Source organism: Dermochelys coriacea, chromosome 2 (genome assembly GCF_009764565.3).
Source record: "Dermochelys coriacea isolate rDerCor1 chromosome 2, rDerCor1.pri.v4, whole genome shotgun sequence".
In the NCBI taxonomy this organism is placed as follows: Eukaryota; Metazoa; Chordata; order Testudines; family Dermochelyidae; genus Dermochelys; species Dermochelys coriacea.
The window spans coordinates 269,127,159-269,145,376 of record NC_050069.1 but is presented as its reverse complement, the minus strand read 5'-3'; the positions used below and the strand labels follow the sequence as shown (position 1 = coordinate 269,145,376).

At 44.5% G+C, this 18,218-nt stretch overlaps 1 protein-coding gene across 17 annotated transcripts in view; it reads left to right on the top strand.

Moving 5' to 3' along the window:
* The window catches only part of MAP4 (microtubule associated protein 4), a 301,104-nt gene that overhangs the window by 274,379 nt on the left and 8,507 nt on the right, over positions 1-18,218 (top strand). For 7 of the 17 annotated variants that reach the window (XM_038388353.2, XM_043509817.1, XM_043509805.1 and 4 more), the window contains 5 exons: positions 921-1,049; positions 2,713-2,805; positions 5,618-5,698; positions 9,258-9,339; positions 12,034-12,146. In XM_038388353.2, coding sequence (XP_038244281.1) covers positions 921-1,049; positions 2,713-2,805; positions 5,618-5,698; positions 9,258-9,339; positions 12,034-12,146 — 498 coding nt within the window. Of the gene's footprint in view, positions 1-920; positions 1,050-2,712; positions 2,806-5,617; positions 5,699-9,257; positions 9,396-9,449; positions 9,616-12,033; positions 12,147-18,218 lie in introns of those variants that run through there. The other 10 variants (XM_043509807.1, XM_038388346.2, XM_038388347.2 and 7 more) reach the window with 5 other exon arrangements.

Genomic DNA, 18,218 nt, shown 5'->3' with positions numbered 1-18,218 from the left:
CCAAAAGAAGAATAACTTTGAAGTGTTGCCTGTTTTACTGCTGTATTATTAATTGGTTCAGCAGGGTAAAGAGCTGCTGCAGAAGCCCTGGTCTTAAATTCAGCTTTGAGTGCACTCACCTTTTGTGGTGAGCATTGGTTAACAAGTAAGAAATCAGCAGAAAAATGGGTTCTCTCAGGTTGACACTGAATTTTTCCAAAACTGCAAATTCTCATGCTGAACTAACTGCAACTTTTTGCCTTTGCACCAATCTTGATTAACTAAATCTTAATAAATAGGATTAGTCATGTTTCTTCATCACTGTACTCAGCATAATTTATAGCATGAGCCAAGTTAGGGTGGTGAGGGAGATGAGTAATGGGAATACAATGCAGACACATCCAGCAGAACGCTTACGGTAGTAGCGTTTCAGAAGTGGGAGGAAGTCTCCAGGTAGACCTGTGGAGCAAAAAAACTGTAGGACAGAATCTGGCACAACTGTTCAGTTATTATGAGGCCAGGCATAATTCTTCCACAGAGCCGTGGCCACCTACCCCACTAGCATCCGATGAAGTGAGCTGTAGCTCACGAAAGCTTATGCTCTAATAAATTTGTTAGTCTCTAAGGTGCCACAAGTACTCCTTTTCTTTTTGCGAATACAGACTAACACGGCTGCTACTCTGAAACTAAAATTCTGATGCATGAAAGGATCTTTCAGGAGATTCACTTGTCTGAGTGAGACCATGCCTTCTGCTTTACCAGTTCTAGATTTGAGATTCCACCTTGTCTCACCATTTTAACATGTTGATTTATAAAAAGTTCTCCCTGGCTTGTCCAGTCCACTGAATCTATCTTGGTGGTGGTTTTGAATTCCATTGTTTCCTCCCATCATGTACTTTGATTCTCATGGTTAAAATCATCCTCCATTTGTCTCCATCTAGGCTAAAGTAGAGAAAAAACCAGAATCAGCCGGTGCTGCGCGAAAGTCTGAACCCAATGCAGTCTCTAAAATGGCTACTACTAAAACAACTGTAACAAAAGAGGGTGCACAAAAGCAGCCCAATGGGAAAGTGAGTTTTGTTTGTCTTTTATCCCTGAAAGATGAAAGGAAAACTTTTTTTCATTTGAGTCACTTTCCCTTCTATTAAGCTTTTATGCTTTCTCTTGTCAGTGTCACTGTTGCCTCCCTTCCCCACGTGCACCTTTTCCACATCTTTCCTATATGTCCTGTGACACTGCCAGTAAAATACAGTCAGAAGTATTCCTGCTGACTTCACATATAGTTTTTTCAGTGGTGTGCTCTGCCTTCACTTTTAGATGGGCTGTAACTCTAAGATGGGCTGGTCTTCTGTGAGTAAAACCTCCCTTCTCTGTGGATGCTACCAGTTTGGGATTAGGAAGTGGGATCAATGGTCCTGGCACTTTCAAACAAAAAGTATGGAGAACTGGTGACTTAATGTTCTCCCTGTAACTTTCCATACCTAGTTTCATGAGTACTGTTCTCTAACCCCTCACAGCTGGAGGTTACCAGTTGTTGGCTTCCTACTTTGAAGTTCTGTCAGGAAGTCTTATCCCAGATCTGAGCTATGTGGGGGAAAGGAGTAGAGGAGAAGGGCTGGCAGTGAAAGTTTGTTAACTTGTGAGAGGGTGCTATCTTCTGAGATACCATCAGGTAGACCTTATATATGTATAGGATGGCATTGGTCTTGCTCTTAAATGTTTTGCTCCTCTGAATTAGAGCCAGCAAACTGGTAAGTTTCCATGGCAGGGTAAATGTGAAGGTCCTTGTTGCACTTAATCCAATCTACCTAAATTGGCAAGTATCCTTTGAAAAATCCATGTTGGTGGTTCTAGCTAGAGGTGATATCTTTAATGTACAAAACGAAACTACTGTAAGAGGTAAAGCTTCCACCCCATATTTAATTTATCTTCTTGTACCATGGGTGTTTCTGAATATGCTGTACTGTAAGTAACCTCTAGGACTGAACTCAGGGGCTTGTCATAACTGATTTTAAGAGTAGAGTTGTAGCTTTCACTTAACTTTTGAGGGTTAATAGCCTTAGGCTTTTTTGTGTGTTTAATGGGTCTGGAACTGTTTGTTAGATACATTGTTTCTCCTGTATCTGGCTGGCATCAGACCTGCTGCCAATTAAGTTAAATTGGTGGTTTGACGACCTTCCATGTAGTTATTGCTTTCAGGATTAGGCTATACTGCTGAGAGGTTTTCAGATGCATTGCCTAGGATTTGAGTCGTTCCCAGGCAAACTGGAACAGTTGAAAACTGCAGAGACTAACCAGTGAGTGGGTCGTCAGAGGCAGTGACTTGGATCAACGAGGTGAAAGTGTGAGAATGAAGGGATGGAGATAGCCATGTTAGTTCTCACTGCTGGAATGCATGGCTGAACATGCTCTGAGGAAGCTAGCATACATAGTCTTCTCGGCAGCCAGGCGCTCTTGTATTGCTTGTCTGTACAATATGATAAGAAAGTGTTGTCCTCCACAATAGCACTTAAGCTGTCACCACTACCACTGTCTGCTTAGCTGTACTCTGCCTCTTCTTGTTTGTTCACTCTTTTTCTCTCTGTCTTTCAAGTTCTTCCACATGTAATGCTGAAGTTGGGTTGAAGTTTAACACAGCTCACAGTGATGTTACAGCATCACTCCAGCCTGCTGTATGACAGTTCTAACCAGTCATCTTCCCTTGTGTTGTTTTTCCGTTCTGTAACACTCTAGGTCCAGATAGTCTCCAAAAAAGCGAACTACAGCCATGTTCAGTCCAAGTGTGGTTCCAAGGACAATATTAAGCATGTCCCTGGAGGTGGGAATGTAAGTATGGACTCTGGACAAGTTGTCTTTCTACTAACTTTTCTTCTGCTTTTTTATGTAGTCTTTTGAGAATATTCTGTTTCAGGCAAATGAGCACGGCAGAATTAAGATTTCTGGGAGGTGTGTAGATAGACTTTTCCCTGAGCTGTAGTAGGTTAAATGTGTGAGCGTATGTTACATTTCACAGCCGTGCATTTCACCCATTTCCCAGTGATCTAAAGCAAGGAGGATTTTGTATAAGGAGAAGGACATTGAAAAACTTCTAGGGGTGTAAGTTTCCAATCTTTGTTTAGTTACTAACTTAAGAGCAGGTTTGAGTAGCAGCCGTGTTAGTCTGTATTCGCAAAAAGAAAAGGAGTACTTGTGGCACCTTAGAGACTAACAAATTTATTAGAGCATAAGCTTTCGTGAGCTACAGCTCACTTAATGCATCCGATGAAGTGAGCTGTAGCTCACGAAAGCTTATGCTCTAATAAATTTGTTAGTCTCTAAGGTGCCACAAGTACTCTTTTTCTTTTAACTTAAGAGCGACTTCTAACATTCAAGGCTACTGATTTCACTGGAAATAGGGAGGTGAGCTTGCTGAGATGTTGCGAGCTAATATTGTGGTGGTTGTATATGCATTTTGAGTACACACTGGGGATTTCAGATGGAGGTAGTATTGCTAGGTACCTAGAGCTGAGTGATTGGAGCAATGCCAAATACCCATCTGGATGCTGAAAAAAACATAGGCTTTAAAGATGTCCTCTGTTGACCTGACAGGTCACCTGTTTCCCAGCAGACACAGCCTGCATTACCTTTAAAAATATCTATCTACCTGTCTGTGCCAGTTTTTTTTTTACTTTCTAAGTAGTGATAGTTTCTGGGAATGCAGAGTGTGGATGCTCGTAGCAATAGCAACTTTGCCACTGTTTTAAATAAGGAGGGTGACCAGGTGGAAGAGTCTGTTTCTTGCTGCTGGTAATTTTCCATTGTCCCTGTGCTCAACACACTGACAGCTATCGCTGTTGAAGTTCAGAATCCCTGTACTGAGTGGGGTGTCACCTATACTGATGTCCTGGCTTTCCCTTCTCCATTCCACTGACTCTATGCAGGGGTCGCCAACCTGATCCTGAGAAAGAGCCAGACTTTACCAATGTACATTGCCAAAGAGCCACAGTAATAAGTCAGCAGCCCCCCATCAATTCCCCACCCTGCTCGCAGTGCCTCCCACCCACGGGCAGCCCTGCCGATCAGCACCTCCCCCTCCCTCCCCGCACCTCCTGATCAGCTATTTTGTAGCTTGCAGGAAGCTCTGAGGGGAAGGGGGGAGGAGCGAGGGCACAGCAGGCTCAGGGGAGGGGGCGGGAAAGGGTGGAGTGGGGGCAGAGCCTGTGGCAGAGCCAAGAGTTGAGCAGCGAGCACCCCCCGGCACATTGGAAAGTTGGCACTTTGTAGCTCCAGCCCCGGAGTCGGTGCCTATAGAAGGAGCTACATATTAACTTCTATGAAGAGCCGCATGTGGCTCCGGAGCCACAGGTTGGCCACCCCTGCTCTATGCAGTTGTGGGATTAAAAGCTTATTAATGCAATGCTGTTTAAAAAAGTTAAAGTTAAATTCCTTCAGCTTCTCTTCCAGGATGGAGTGGGGAGGAAACGTGCGTTCTTGGCCTGCAAATAGTCAACCGTTAGAGGCAAACGTAGTGCTTGGCCATGGACTCAGTGCATTGTCGCCTGCTTGAGCACTTGCCACTCGCTGGATTTGGAGGCTGTAAATGCTGCCTCGAATATTGCTTGTGGTGCAGGTCATGCTCTGTAAACACCTTCTTGAGAATATGCGTGTGCATGGTTATGCATCAACTCTTGCATTCAAATTCTTTCATAAATTACTGCAAGAAGATCCTGAAGACCTTCATCGTGGGTTTTATTAAGAAAAGCTTGTTAAATCAAAGGCTAGTCATCCTTTTCACAGGTGGATAACAACCTTTTCTCCGGGTGTAGGAAGAGTACAGCTACCAAGGAGTACAGGTGTAATTTTCATTTAAGATGGCTTTTGTTCTCCAAGATTTATAACTGCAGAGACATTTTATATTTGTGCTGAGGTTGTCTCACATTTCAGTTTGCCAGTGCTTGGCATCCATAGTTACACATTTGTATCCTCCATGGATTCCTAATGTTCTTGGGGTTGGAGAGTGTGTAATCTCCTGTGGAGGCGATTTCGTAGGTGAGCTCTATTTTGTGCTCTGTAGCTCAGTCAGGAAGATTGGGGTGGAGGTGGTCAAAGACTGTGTGCATGTACAATGCTGTTTTCAAGCTATGGTACATTCCTGTTTCCTACTGCTAACTTGGTCTGACTGTATCCCCAGAGCTTGGAACATAATGTTTATATATAATCTGGATGGCTGGCATGGGTTCTTTCAGCTGTACTGCTAAGGAGCAGCTGTTATGTACCCAAAGGGGCTTTATTTTATAAACCACTCCTTTTCTGTTGAGTGGTGTTTTGTATAGTATATTTCTGGCTGGGCCTCGTACTTATTCCTCCTCTGTTATCAACAGACATGTTACAGAATAAAAGCTTGGGTTGCGGGGAATGTTTTTCATTTTACATTAAAAATCCCATGTACTGAACCACCAAAACTGTCCTCTTCTCTCCATTTTATTATTCTTCTATCCCCTCTAGGGGATGTTTCCAGCTCTAGGGAAAAGAGGTATCCTCTTTCAGCTCTTTGTTCTCCCAGTCTCTCTCTCCCTGTCACCGCTACATCTCTTCTCCTCAGTCCACTAGTGAAGCTGTTCACTTTAAGAACAGAGAATAAAGTGCTTATCATTTTCAGGTTCCAAATGCCCAAAAGCCAGCTTCAGGCAGCCGCTCCCAGCCGTCCATCGCCCCCAAACCCAGCCCAGGCAGTACCAATGTGAGTAGAAGAGCCAGACTGGCACACCTGGCTTCTTATGATTGGATTTCCTTTTGTCCGTTTTGCATCCCCTCCGCTATTCCTGGGCACTGTACCAGGTGTCCGCTTCTAAGGCGTTTTCTATCCAGTCAAACAGCATGAGATAGTCCTCTCATTGCATCTGCTCATAGAAGCTCCCTGTTTTTAAAGTTTTTAACCATACAGCTGATGGGAATGATTGAAAAGTCCATGGTTCCAGTGCTACTCTTTCCTCAGTAATGGCTGTTGGGCATTCTTGGGGCAAGCAGAGTGGTTAGCAAAAGCTAGCGATTCAGGTTTAGGGTTGTCGTCTTAAAAAAAGGTCTGCTGTGGTAGAAGTGACTGGGACTTGCTAGCCAATTCATTCAATTACCTTCTGGGGAAAAAATTGGGGGTCGGTAGGGGGAACCTGCTTGCCCGGCCTTCTATGTGCAAGGGTGGTGACTGACTGTCAGGATACTGAGAAGTTGAGGTCGAAGGCTGTAGACTATTTTACTGCTTTCATTATATCTAGCAAAAAGACCCCAAAGCTCACAGCATTAGATTTTACCTGGAAATAGTGTGTGTTATACTTTTATAAATAAGGAGAAAAAATACAAAAGCAAAGCAATAGAAATGAAATGTCTACAGTAAGTTTGTCTAGTGAGGAGTAAGACATTTGGATAATCCATCGTACAGGCAGTCCTCGACTTTATGGCCCTACAGTTACAACGAACGGCACGTATGACGTTTATAAATTGACATCCTGTTTTGACTTGATATCGGTTTAGACTTGGACGCTTGATCCAACAGTGTGCCTATGGGAAATTTGAGTTACAGTGTTTTCAACTTAAGACACGATTTTCAGGAACCAATTGTGTCATAAATCTGAGGATTACCTGTATATTCATTTTATCCCTGTTGTCAAAGGGTCTGGGTGCGATCATTTGGAAATCTTCTAAGAGCATGTGGGTTCTTTGGTGTCTCGAGGCTACCACACTGTTTGAAAGCTAATGGAGAGTGGAAGGAGAGAGGGTTAGAGAGGTGAAAAAAGGAAAGTAATAGTCACACTTCCTATCCAGAGTGCCTAAAGTCAGACAACTAAATCAGCACTTAACTTTGGCCCCTCAGTCTGAGAACATGGCCTTTAGAGGGACAAGTTCAATAATTCAAGTTAGGCTTTGTCTACACTGACAATTGAATGACAAAATTTTTGTCGTTCAGAAGTATTAAAAATAACGCACACCCCTGCCCTTGAAAGACACAAGTTTTGTAGAGGAAAAGTGCCAGTGTGAACAGCGCATTGTTGGCAGGAGCACTCTCCTGCCAACAACGCTACTGCCGCTTTTTGGGAATGGAAGTTTTTTGTTGGCAGGAGAGCTCTCTCCTGATGGCACACTGCAGCTACATTGCGCGCCTTTTAGTGACACGGCTGTAGTGGCTAAAAGCTGCGTAGTGTAGACACAGCCTTAGTAGGCAGTGGGAGATGAGGATTCTTAAAAGAAACAGCTGTCCACAACCCTAAAGATTTTGTGAGAAATCACAATGACTTCTTCAAGGTCCTCGTTCATGTATCCAGATGTTACCATTCAAAAAGCCAAGTGACAGAATCTTAGTCCAGTTCTCACCAAACAAATGATCATATCATAAAAGCCATCATCACTAATTGGCAACTTTATTGGCAGACTCTGTGAAGACCAAAGACTGAATGGACCATGGCCACTGAATTCTCTTCTAACCCCTAGAGGGCTAACTGGCTCCTCCAGGTCAGGTTTGAGAGATACTGGCATGGGACAATATAGAGGGAGCTTATATTACTTCTGTGTGGACTTTACCTATTCTGTGAACAAAAAGAGCATCGAATCCAGCACATTATGCAAGCACTAAACGAATCTGCGCATGCACGCACCCCCCCGCCCCCAAAAGCCAAGTTACAAATACAAAGTTTCACATGTGCACACAATGAAGCTTCTCAGTAGACTCTTAATGGGCTTCAGCATGGCAATTGCAATGGTTTATAAACTCCCAGACCTGAAGAAGAGCTCTGTGAAAGCTTGTCTGTCTTACCAACAGAAGTTGGTCCCATAGAAGATATTACCTCATTCACTTTTTCTCTGTAGTTTATAAAGAGGTGAACTCAATACTAAGGAAATACTTTTATTTTGTTTATATGGATAATCTGATACTAAATATTCCAAGCCAGCGAGGTACTAGAGAAGAGGATCTCCCCAAGTCCCCACACACACGAGTTAGTCCTATTAAAGTAACTAGAAGTTATGAATTCCTTGCAGGGGAAATCTTGGTGATAAAACATCTTCCATGCAGCATTTTACAAATTAACCAGGCAAGAATAACTTCATTTGCCACTGAAATGCAGCTTCCTCTGGGATGGAATAGGTCAACTGTTTAGTGGCACACAGCAATGCTATACAGCAGGTTAAGGGCAGGAAGAGAGGACAGCCACATGGTATTGAAACTCCCTGAGGCACAGTGTAGTTACTGAAGCTAGAATTCAGCCCAGGTATCTGGGAAAACCCTATTCTGGGGAAAAGGCTGTGAAATCTTTAAGTTAAAGTAGCAACAGCCTTGGCTTTACATCTATTCCAAAAGAGGGCATCTCCACCAGCAGCCCTATGCCAACTTCATGCTGGGACATTGACTCATTACTGACCCAGAAGAGGGCTATCTATTGAATCACACTACTGCTGTTGCTGGCTTTCCAGAGGTTTCCCAGTCAGGTATTGTTCAGGCCCATATGTGTGTAATTGAGATTTGTCAAGAAAACAACCTTGTGATGATGTTGCTGCAGCAAATAAAACCTGGTAAATAAAACATATATATTTCCATAGCTTATCTCAGAGAACCCCCAAATCCAGCCTGTTTTTTCTTAGCAGAAAGACACAATCCTAGGTGTGGTGATGCAGTCTATCCCCATACGTAGCAGCGCATGCTGTCAACATGCCCTAAAGAAACAGACTTCGTATCAGGTGGATCCACATCTTGGTGTGTTGGATGAAGATGGTAGAGAGAAAGTTGGAGCCTATAGTACATGCTTGGCACCACAGTAGGATAGCCTTGCTCCAAATAGACCAATCCAGATAACTTCTCTCCGGGCACATGGCTGAAGGCAACATGGGACAGGTTTAAAAGTCAAGGCTGGTGTTGGGTAGAAACAGTCTGGGGAACTTGGTGGTGGAATCTGCCTCTTTGGTCAAACTTTAATACTCATATGCATATGGCATATGAGACACTCGTTTCTGGTCACTATCCATCTCTATTGGTTTTATTCAGTACACGTTTCTACTTGCACATATTCACCATTTGTTGGCTGGGACAGGGCTTTTGATAATCCTAATGAATGTTTGCCTTTTTCTTAAGAATTCTTGAAATCTACATCAACAATGCTATTTGACACCTACCAGCCAGGTGATTGATGGGAAAAGTGTGGCAAGGGGAGATTAAGACCTCATTAAATATAAACTGCCCTTTGCGGTGGGACAGTGGTTTCCAATTTCATAAGAAATGTTTCTTTATTCTGAGTTGTTCCTTCCTATCTCTGTAGGTGCAGATTCAGAGCAAGAAAGTTGACATTTCCAAAGTGTCCTCAAAGTGTGGCTCTAAAACGAATATTAAACACAAACCAGGTAAAACTCTTAGTGTGCACCCTCACGCTTTGCCAGTTAGTGAATATTGCATGTGAATATTTGCCAGTTAGTAAATATTGCATAGTGAATATTTGCCAGTTAGTGAATATTGCAGGCAGAAACTGCGATTCCAATTGGAGCAAGTGAGGTGGATGGATGGTATTCTGAAGGGAAGTATCTAGTTTCTTATGGATGCAGCATGATCTCCTGATTAGAGAAGGGGACTGGGAATCAGGAGAGCTGATTCTAATGCTGGCTGTGACAATGACTTGCCTTGTTCTAAGCTTGGCTGTGGCAGTGACTTGCCCCAAATAGCAAGTCATTGTTACAGCCAAGCTTAGAACAAGGTAAGTCACTTAACCCGTCTGCCTCAGTTTCCCCAACTCTAAAATGGTGAGATACCTGTCTTTCAAGGGTTTTGAGGCTTAATAAGATCCTCAGAGGGAAGGCATTAGAGAAGGGTGAAGTAGTCTCTCTCCAGTTCTCTGGAACAGATGCAGGAGACCTTTTAGTGTGTTGTACAGTAACAATCCATACTTTTATAGAACACCTACCCTCAAATGATCCTAAATCACTTTACAGAATGCATGTGCAAGAATCCTTTGTTCCCCACTGACAATACAGCAAAGGCACCAATTATTCCAGTGTCTGAGATTTCCATTAGACTCCTCATTGAGCAGACCCGCTCTTTAGCTGAAATGCTGACAGGATCACAGTCCAAGGTGTTATGGCTGCAGGCCAGTTGTCTAAACTTTGCTTCATGTCGACCCTTGAGTAAGCCCAAAGAGTATGGTCCAGGCCTTTGTCTTGCTGGTTTTTTCAGTAGCAAGGGACAATCATCTGCACAGAAGAGTCCCCTGGTAATGAAACATGCCTGTGTGAAGAAAAAAGAGTTCACAGACCAAACCTGAAAATGAACACTACAAGCTAGTCTTTGTTTCCAAAGACATCCCCAGACCCAGCCTGAAAGTCTCTTGGGTTGAAAGCAATTCAACCTTGTGCACAAAACATCATGTTTCAGTGCATCAAAAACTCTCCCCCACTTGGAGAACATAGTGTCACAAACTTGGCCTCTGTCTATTCAGTGCTTAGCAGTAACAAGCTGTACGCTACACTACAATAACTGCTCTTGTCCAGGGCTAATTAAAACACAATAGTCCTGCAAGAATTATCTGTTATGTCACATTTTAAAGCGATTCTGTGTGGCCAAAATGATGGGATAAAATCCATTGGCCAGAAAGGATTCTGTTCACCCATGCAAAGCTCAGAAATTCTTTTAAAATGCTGAGGAGCTTATGTATTAAATGATGTCCCTGGAGGGCTGAAATTGCCGCCAGTGTTTCACTATATGAACAGCTTTCTAATAAAATTGTTAGAGGAAGCAGAACAATACACTGCACGTCCCCTGTTACTTGATGGGAGTTGCAACCCTCCCACGTTCATTGAGAACTTGCCACAAACCTCAAGCAGGTCTTTGGGCCTCTTTCTATCCCTCCAGCAGAGTGCAGCACTGTCAAACGTAGAAGGGTGAAGAGAGGATTTGCTGCTTCTGTGGGTCATGCTGTTGGCCACGCTGCTAAGAGATGGCTGCCTCCTGACCTGTTCACGCAGTGCCATGGGAGCCCGTCTGGATTTGTTTACATTGCAAGTGAAGAATAATGGGAGGTGTAAAGTCACTTTTCTCTGACTGGGAATCAAACCCAAGCTGTGGCAGTGAGAGTGCGAAGTCCTAACACTAGACCGCAGGTCTTCCCACCCTAGAAGGCAGTGATTAGTGGATGCAGTTTTACAATTGCAACTGATGGAGATGAAGAGGGAGTGGAAACCAAGTGAACATAAAAACGGCCATACGGGGTCAGACCAAGGGTCTATCTAGCCCTGTATCCTGTCTCTGACAGGCCAGTGTCCGGTGCCCTAGAGGGAATGAACAGAACAGGGAATCCTCAAGTGATACATCCCCTGTCGCCCATTCCCAGCTTCTGGCAGACAGAGGCTAGGGACACCATCCCTGCCCAGCCTGGCTAATAGCCATTGATGGACCTCTCCTCCAGGAACTCATCTAGTTCCTTTTTGAACTTGATAAACTAGTGGAGGAACGCAGCGAATGAAAGGGAGTCAATAATCATAAACCAAGGTCAGGTTGTGGATCCCTTGCAAACATCCACGTAAATAATGAGATGAGGTTGCCAAAGGACGTGGAAGGAGAGGTGTCTGCACATGTCTGTGAGTGGGAAGTTAGAGGATGCAATCAGAAATAACTTTGACATTTAAACGTGGATTGACTGTCCTCCTTTGGAGGAGAGAAGTTGGAAGCACCTCTGGTATAATGAAGGTGGTAATGTGCAATTCTTCCTACGTACCCGTCCTAACATCCAGCATTCTCTGCACAGGGGCATCTCTAGGGTTGGACTCTGGCACTCATGCTTGCTTGCATTGTGGTTTTGTATGCAGAGGTGGAGTTCACCAACTTTCATCCTGACAGTGATCAGATTTGAGCCCAGGCCTCAGTTGGTGAAAAGCTGAGACACTTAATGCATTGTTCCACCCTATCCCCTACAAAGTAATTGGCTTAACGCAGAACTCTGGGGGTGGGTTTGGAGCAGAAGGAGGAGGGAGGTCCTGGGTCAGACTCTGCTCCAAGTCCTCCCCTGTTCTGAAATCAATAATGAATTCCATCCACCTCTCTTGTTCCAGGGGGAGGAGATGTCAAAATCGAGAACCAGAAACTGAATTTCAAGGAGAAGGCACAGGCAAAAGTGGGCTCTCTGGACAACGTGGGACACGTGCCAGCAGGAGGCACAATGAAGGTATGTGTCATTCTGCTCTTTTTCTTGAGCTCAGTTCAGCTCCCTGTCTTGTTGCTAATGCATCCCAGCTGCCCCCTTCAGTCAGTCAGCCTGTGGCCATTTACTCATTCCCAGCATCACTTCCATAACCACTCTGTCATTAAATTCAGAAAACAAGGAAGGGCTAAATGGGGGAGAGCTCTGAACCATGTCAGTGTCCATTCTAGGTGGGTCCCACCACATGTCTCTAGAGCAGCAGTTCCAAACTTCATTGCACCGCGAGCCCGTTCTGACAGCAAAAATTATGACACGATCCCATGTAGGGCTGAAGCCATACCCTTGGCTCAAGTCCTCGGGCTTTGGTTTCCGCCCCAGGCAGTGGGGCTCAGGCTTCAGCTTCAGCCCCGGGTCCTAGCAAGTCTAACGCAAGCCCTAGCGACCCTAGTAAAATGGGTCACGATCCAGAGTGTGAGAACTACTGCTCTGAGAGAGTAGCCTGGTTAATTTTGTCTCCCTCCCTCTAGAGGGTCTGAGAAGAAGCCTAACCTTTTAGGCTAGATCTGTAATCAGGTCCATTGTTGCATGGTTGAGAGGAAAGACTTGCGTCCGACTTTTCCTCCCTCCATTATGATATTAGAATACCAGCTCACTAGTCCTGGCTAAGTGTTTGTGTAACTTCCTTATTGCACCAGTCAGAGCAACTGGAATGGCTAGTTGGAAGCTCTCTCCCAAACAGAGCTGCTGAGATCAGTGTGCTCTAGGCTGTAAATAGGCATTTTACTACATCAAGGAATCTATCTGTTTGGTAGAATCCTCCATGGGTGGGGTTAACCTCATACTAAACCCAGCTCTGAACTCTTTCTATGGATAACTGTAAGAATGAATTCTTGCTTTAGAGTTGGGATGCTGTCTTGGTACAGCACATCTCTGCCACAAAGACATGAAATAAATCAAACTATCCTCAGCCACAGCTCTGTAAACTGCACTGGTGCATATCTCAGCTTTACTACAGCCATAAGGCGTCTGTTTTTAGGGGTGGGAAATCACCCCCATTTAGATGACCTCTTCATTATGACTGTGCAGGCTAACATACCAAGCCGTGTACACACGAGAATGGAGCTGGAGTTCACATATTCAGGTAGATGCATTGGCACCAGACGTTTAGTTCTAAGCACTGTGGCATGGGAAGGAAGAAATCCTGTGTTCCAGCACAAAGGGCAACAGCATCTCAGCCACTGGGGAGAGCACTGGAGAAAAGCATCCCCTTCCAAATGCTTTCGCTTTCCATTGTTTCAATCCTATTTGTTCGTAATTGACATTTATGTTGTGGGAGCACCGAGAGGCCATGTAGGTTGGGGCCCATTGTGGTAGGTGCTGTATCAAACAAGATAGTAAACAGTCCCCATTCCAAAGGACATGCATTCAGGGAGGTTGTGGAGGGGCTGGGAGAATAGTATATATGGCAGGATTCACACACACACAAGGATACAAATAGACCCCATTAAAATTGAGACACTGCCGACAATATTAATTTAGGGAAAAGTAGGATTTTTCCTCCATTTTTGAATCCTTTAAACTTAATTTTAGCTCCCAGACAATCAGACTTTAGCAGGCAAATGGTTTTAAGTAGGTATAAAAGTAGTTGCTATATTAGGGTAGGGATTAGAATCTAATCCCTGTCCTATTTTATGCCAGGCTCTTCCAGCTACTTATACTTTACAGTAATTACGCTAGTGCAGTTTGCTGATGGCCAATGTTGTCCAATGGTGTTTGGTTCCATTGATAGTCTCTCTATCACCTCCACATCCAGTTTGCATTGTGAATTCCCTGTCAGAGCTGGACATTCGCCTGGGTGTGCGAGAACCCAAGTAGCGTGCCTAGTACCTCTTCCCTCAACACCGATCCTGCTGTCAAATCTTATCTAACTCTGTTGCCAGTGTGTGAGGTAGACTAGACTCCAGCTTGTTCATCTATAGTTCTGTGGGCTGTTCAGGGCTCTCGGGAGTCAGACCTTGTTTAAACCAGTAAAATCACAGATGCCCAGAACTGAGTGAGAAAGGTACTTTTCTGACTGTAACTGCCCTCTAGTGAAAAGAAAAGGAGTACTTGTGGCACCTTAGAGACTAACAAATTTATTAGAGCATAAGCTTTCGTGAGCTACAGCTCACTTCATCGGATGCATTTGGTGGAAAAAACAGAGGAGAGATTTATATACACACACACAGAGAACATGAAACAATGGGTTTATCATACACACTGTAAGGAGAGTGATCACTTAAGATAAGCCATCACCAGCAGCAGGGGGGGGAAAGGAGGAAAACCTTTCCTGGTGACAAGCAAGGTAGGCTAATTCCAGCAGTTAACAAGAATATCTGAGGAACAGTGGGGGGTGGGGTGGGAGGGAGAAATACCATGGGGAAATAGTTTTACTTTGTGTAATGACTCATCCATTCCCAGTCTCTATTCAAGCCTAAATTAATTGTATCCAGTTTGCAAATTAATTCCAATTCAGCAGTCTCTCGTTGGAGTCTGTTTTTGAAGCTTTTTTGTTGAAGGATAGCCACTCTTAGGTCTGTGATCGAGTGACCAGAGAGATTGAAGTGTTCTCCAACTGGTTTTTGAATGTTATAATTCTTGACGTCTGATTTGTGTCCATTCATTCTTTTACGTAGAGACTGTCCAGTTTGGCCAATGTACATGGCAGAGGGGCATTGCTCGCACATGATGGCATATATCACATTGGTAGATGTGCAGGTGAACGAGCCTCTGATAGTGTGGCTAATGTGATTAGGCCCTATGATGGTATCCCCTGAATAGATATGTGGACAGAGTTGGCAACGGGCTTTGTTGCAAGGATAGGTTCCTGGGTTAGTGGTTCTGTTGTGTGGTGTGTGGTTGCTGGTGAGTATTTGCTTCAGGTTGGGGGGCTGTCTGTAAGCAAGGACTGGTCTGTCTCCCAAGATCTGTGAGAGTGATGGGTCGTCCTTCAGGATAGGTTGTAGATCCTTGATGATGCGTTGGAGAGGTTTTAGTTGGGGGCTGAAGGTGATGGCTAGTGGCGTTCTGTTGTTTTCTTTGTTGGGCCTGTCCTGTAGTAGGTGACTTCTGGGTACTCTTCTGGCTCTGTCAATCTGTTTCTTCACTTCAGCAGGTGGGTATTGTAGTTGTAGGAATGCATGATAGAGATCTTGTAGGTGTTTGTCTCTGTCTGAGGGGTTGGAGCAAATGCGGTTATATCGTAGCGCTTGGCTGTAGACAATGGATCGAGTGGTATGATCTGGATGAAAGCTAGAGGCATGTAGGTAGGAATAGCGGTCAGTAGGTTTCCGATATAGGGTGGTGTTTATGTGACCATCGCTTCTTAGCACCGTAGTGTCCAGGAAGTGGATCTCTTGTGTGGACTGGTCCAGGCTGAGGTTGATGGTGGGATGGAAATTGTTGAAATCATGGTGCAATTCCTCAAGAGCTTCTTTTCCATGGGTCCAGATGATGAAGATGTCATCAATGTAGCGCAAGTAGAGTAGGGGCATTAGGGGACGAGAGCTGAGGAAGCGTTGTTCTAAGTCAGCCATACAAATGTTGGCATACTGTGGGGCCCTGCGGGTACCCATCACAGTGCCGCTGATTTGAAGGTATACATTGTCACCAAATGTGAAATAGTTATGGGTCAGGACAAAGTCACAAAGTTCAGCCACCAGGTTAGCCGTGACAGTATCGGGGATACTGTTCCTGACGGCTTGTAGTCCATCTTTGTGTGGAATGTTGGTGTAGAGGCTTCTACATCCATAGTGGCTAGGATGGTGTTTTTAGGAAGATCACCAATGGACTGTAGTTTCCTCAGGAAGTCAGTGGTGTCTCGAAGATAGCTGGGAGTGCTGGTAACGAAGGGCCTGAGGAGGGAGTCTACATAGCCAGACAATCCTGCTGTCAGGGTGCCAATGCCTGAGATGATGGGGCGTCCAGGATTTCCAGGTTTATGGATCTTGGGTAGCAGATAGAATACCCCAGGTCGGGGTTCTAGGGGTGTGTCTGTGCAGATTTGTTCTTGTGTTTTTTCAGGGAGTTTCTTGAGCAAATGCTGTAGTTTCTTTTGGTAACTCTCAGTGGGATCAGAGGGTAATGGCTTGTAGAAAGTGGTGTTGGAGAGCTGCCTAGTAGCCTCTTGTTCATACTCCGACCTATTCATGATGACGACAGCACCTCCTTTGTCAGCCTTTTTGATTATGATGTCAGAGTTGTTTCTGAGGCTGTGGATGGCACTGTGTTCTGCATGGCTGAGGTTATGGGGTAAGCGATGCTGCTTTTACACAATTTCAGCTCGTGCACGTCGGTGGAAGCAGTCTATGTAGAAATCCAGGCTGCTGTTTCGACCTTCAGGAGGAGTCCACCCAGAATCCTTCTTTTTGTAGTGTTGGTAGGAAGGTCTCTGTGGGTTAATACGTTGGTCAGAGGTGTGTTGGAAATATTCCTTGAGTCTGAGACGTCGAAAATAGGATTCTAGGTCACCACAGAACTGTATCATGTTCGTGGGGGTGGAGAGGCAAAAGGAGAGGCCCCGAGATAGGACAGATTCTTCTGCTGGACTAAGAGTATGGTTGGATAGATTAACAATATTGCTGGGTGGGTTACGGGAACCATTGTTGTGGCCCCTTGTGGCATATAGTAGTTTAGATAGCTTAGTTTCAGAGTAGCAGCCGTGTTAGTCTGTATTCGCAAAAAGAAAAGGAGTACCCGTGGCACCTTAGAGACTAACAAATTTATTAGAGCATAAGCTTTCGTGAGCTACAGCTCACTTCATCGGATGCGATGAAGTGAGCTGTAGCTCACGAAAGCTTATGCTCTAATAAATTTGTTAGTCTCTAAGGTGCCACGGGTACTCCTTTTCTTTTTAGATAGCTTAGTGTCCTTTTTCTTTTGTAGAGAAGCAAAGTGTGTTTTGTAAATGGCTTGTCTAGTTTTTGTAAAGTTCAGCCACGAGGAAGTTGCAACCTATCCTGAAGGACGACCCATCACTCTCACAGATCTTGGGAGACAGACCAGTCCTTGCTTACAGACAGCCCCCCAATCTGAAGCAAATACTCACCAGCAACCACACACCACACAACAGAACCACTAACCCAGGAACCTATCCTTGCAACAAAGCCCATTGCCAACTCTGTCCACATATCTATTCAGGGGACACCATCATAGGGCCTAATCACATCAGCCACACTATCAGAGGCTCGTTCACCTGCGCATCTACCAATGTGATATATGCCATCATGTGCCAGCAATGCCCCTCTGCCATGTATATTGGCCAAACTGGACAGTCTCTACGTAAAAGAATGAATGGACATAAATCAGACGTCAAGAATTATAACATTCAAAAACCAGTTGGAGAACACTTCAATCTCTCTGGTCACTCGATCACAGACCTAAGAGTGGCTATCCTTCAACAAAAAAGCTTCAAAAACAGACTCCAACGAGAGACTGCTGAATTGGAATTAATTTGCAAACTGGATACAATTAACTTAGGCTTGAATAGAGACTGGGAATGGATGAGTCATTACACAAAGTAAAACTATTTCCCCATGGTATTTCTCCCTCCCACCCCACCCCCCACTGTTCCTCTGATATTCTTGTTAACTGCTGGAATTAGCCTACCTTGCTTGTCACCAGGAAAGGTTTTCCTCCTTTCCCCCCCCTGCTGTTGGTGATGGCTTATCTTAAGTGATCACTCTCCTTACAGTGTGTATGATAAACCCATTGTTTCATGTTCTCTGTGTGTGTGTATATAAATCTCTCCTCTGTTTTTTCCACCAAATGCATCCAATGAAGTGAGCTGTAGCTCACGAAAGCTTATGCTCTAATAAATTTGTTAGTCTCTAAGGTGCCACAAGTACTCCTTTTCTTTTTGCGAATACAGACTAACACGGCTGCTATTCTGAAACCTGCCCTCTAGTGGTCTGTCAAGGTGTTAGGTGCAAGACAGCTGGTCTTGCTCGGCTTGCAGAAGAGTTGTGTAGAGGTGGGAACCTTGCAAGTTTCTGTGCGTTTTCCTTCAGAATTATCTAGGTACCAAAATTATGGTTGTTCATGTGGGTTTAAACCCCA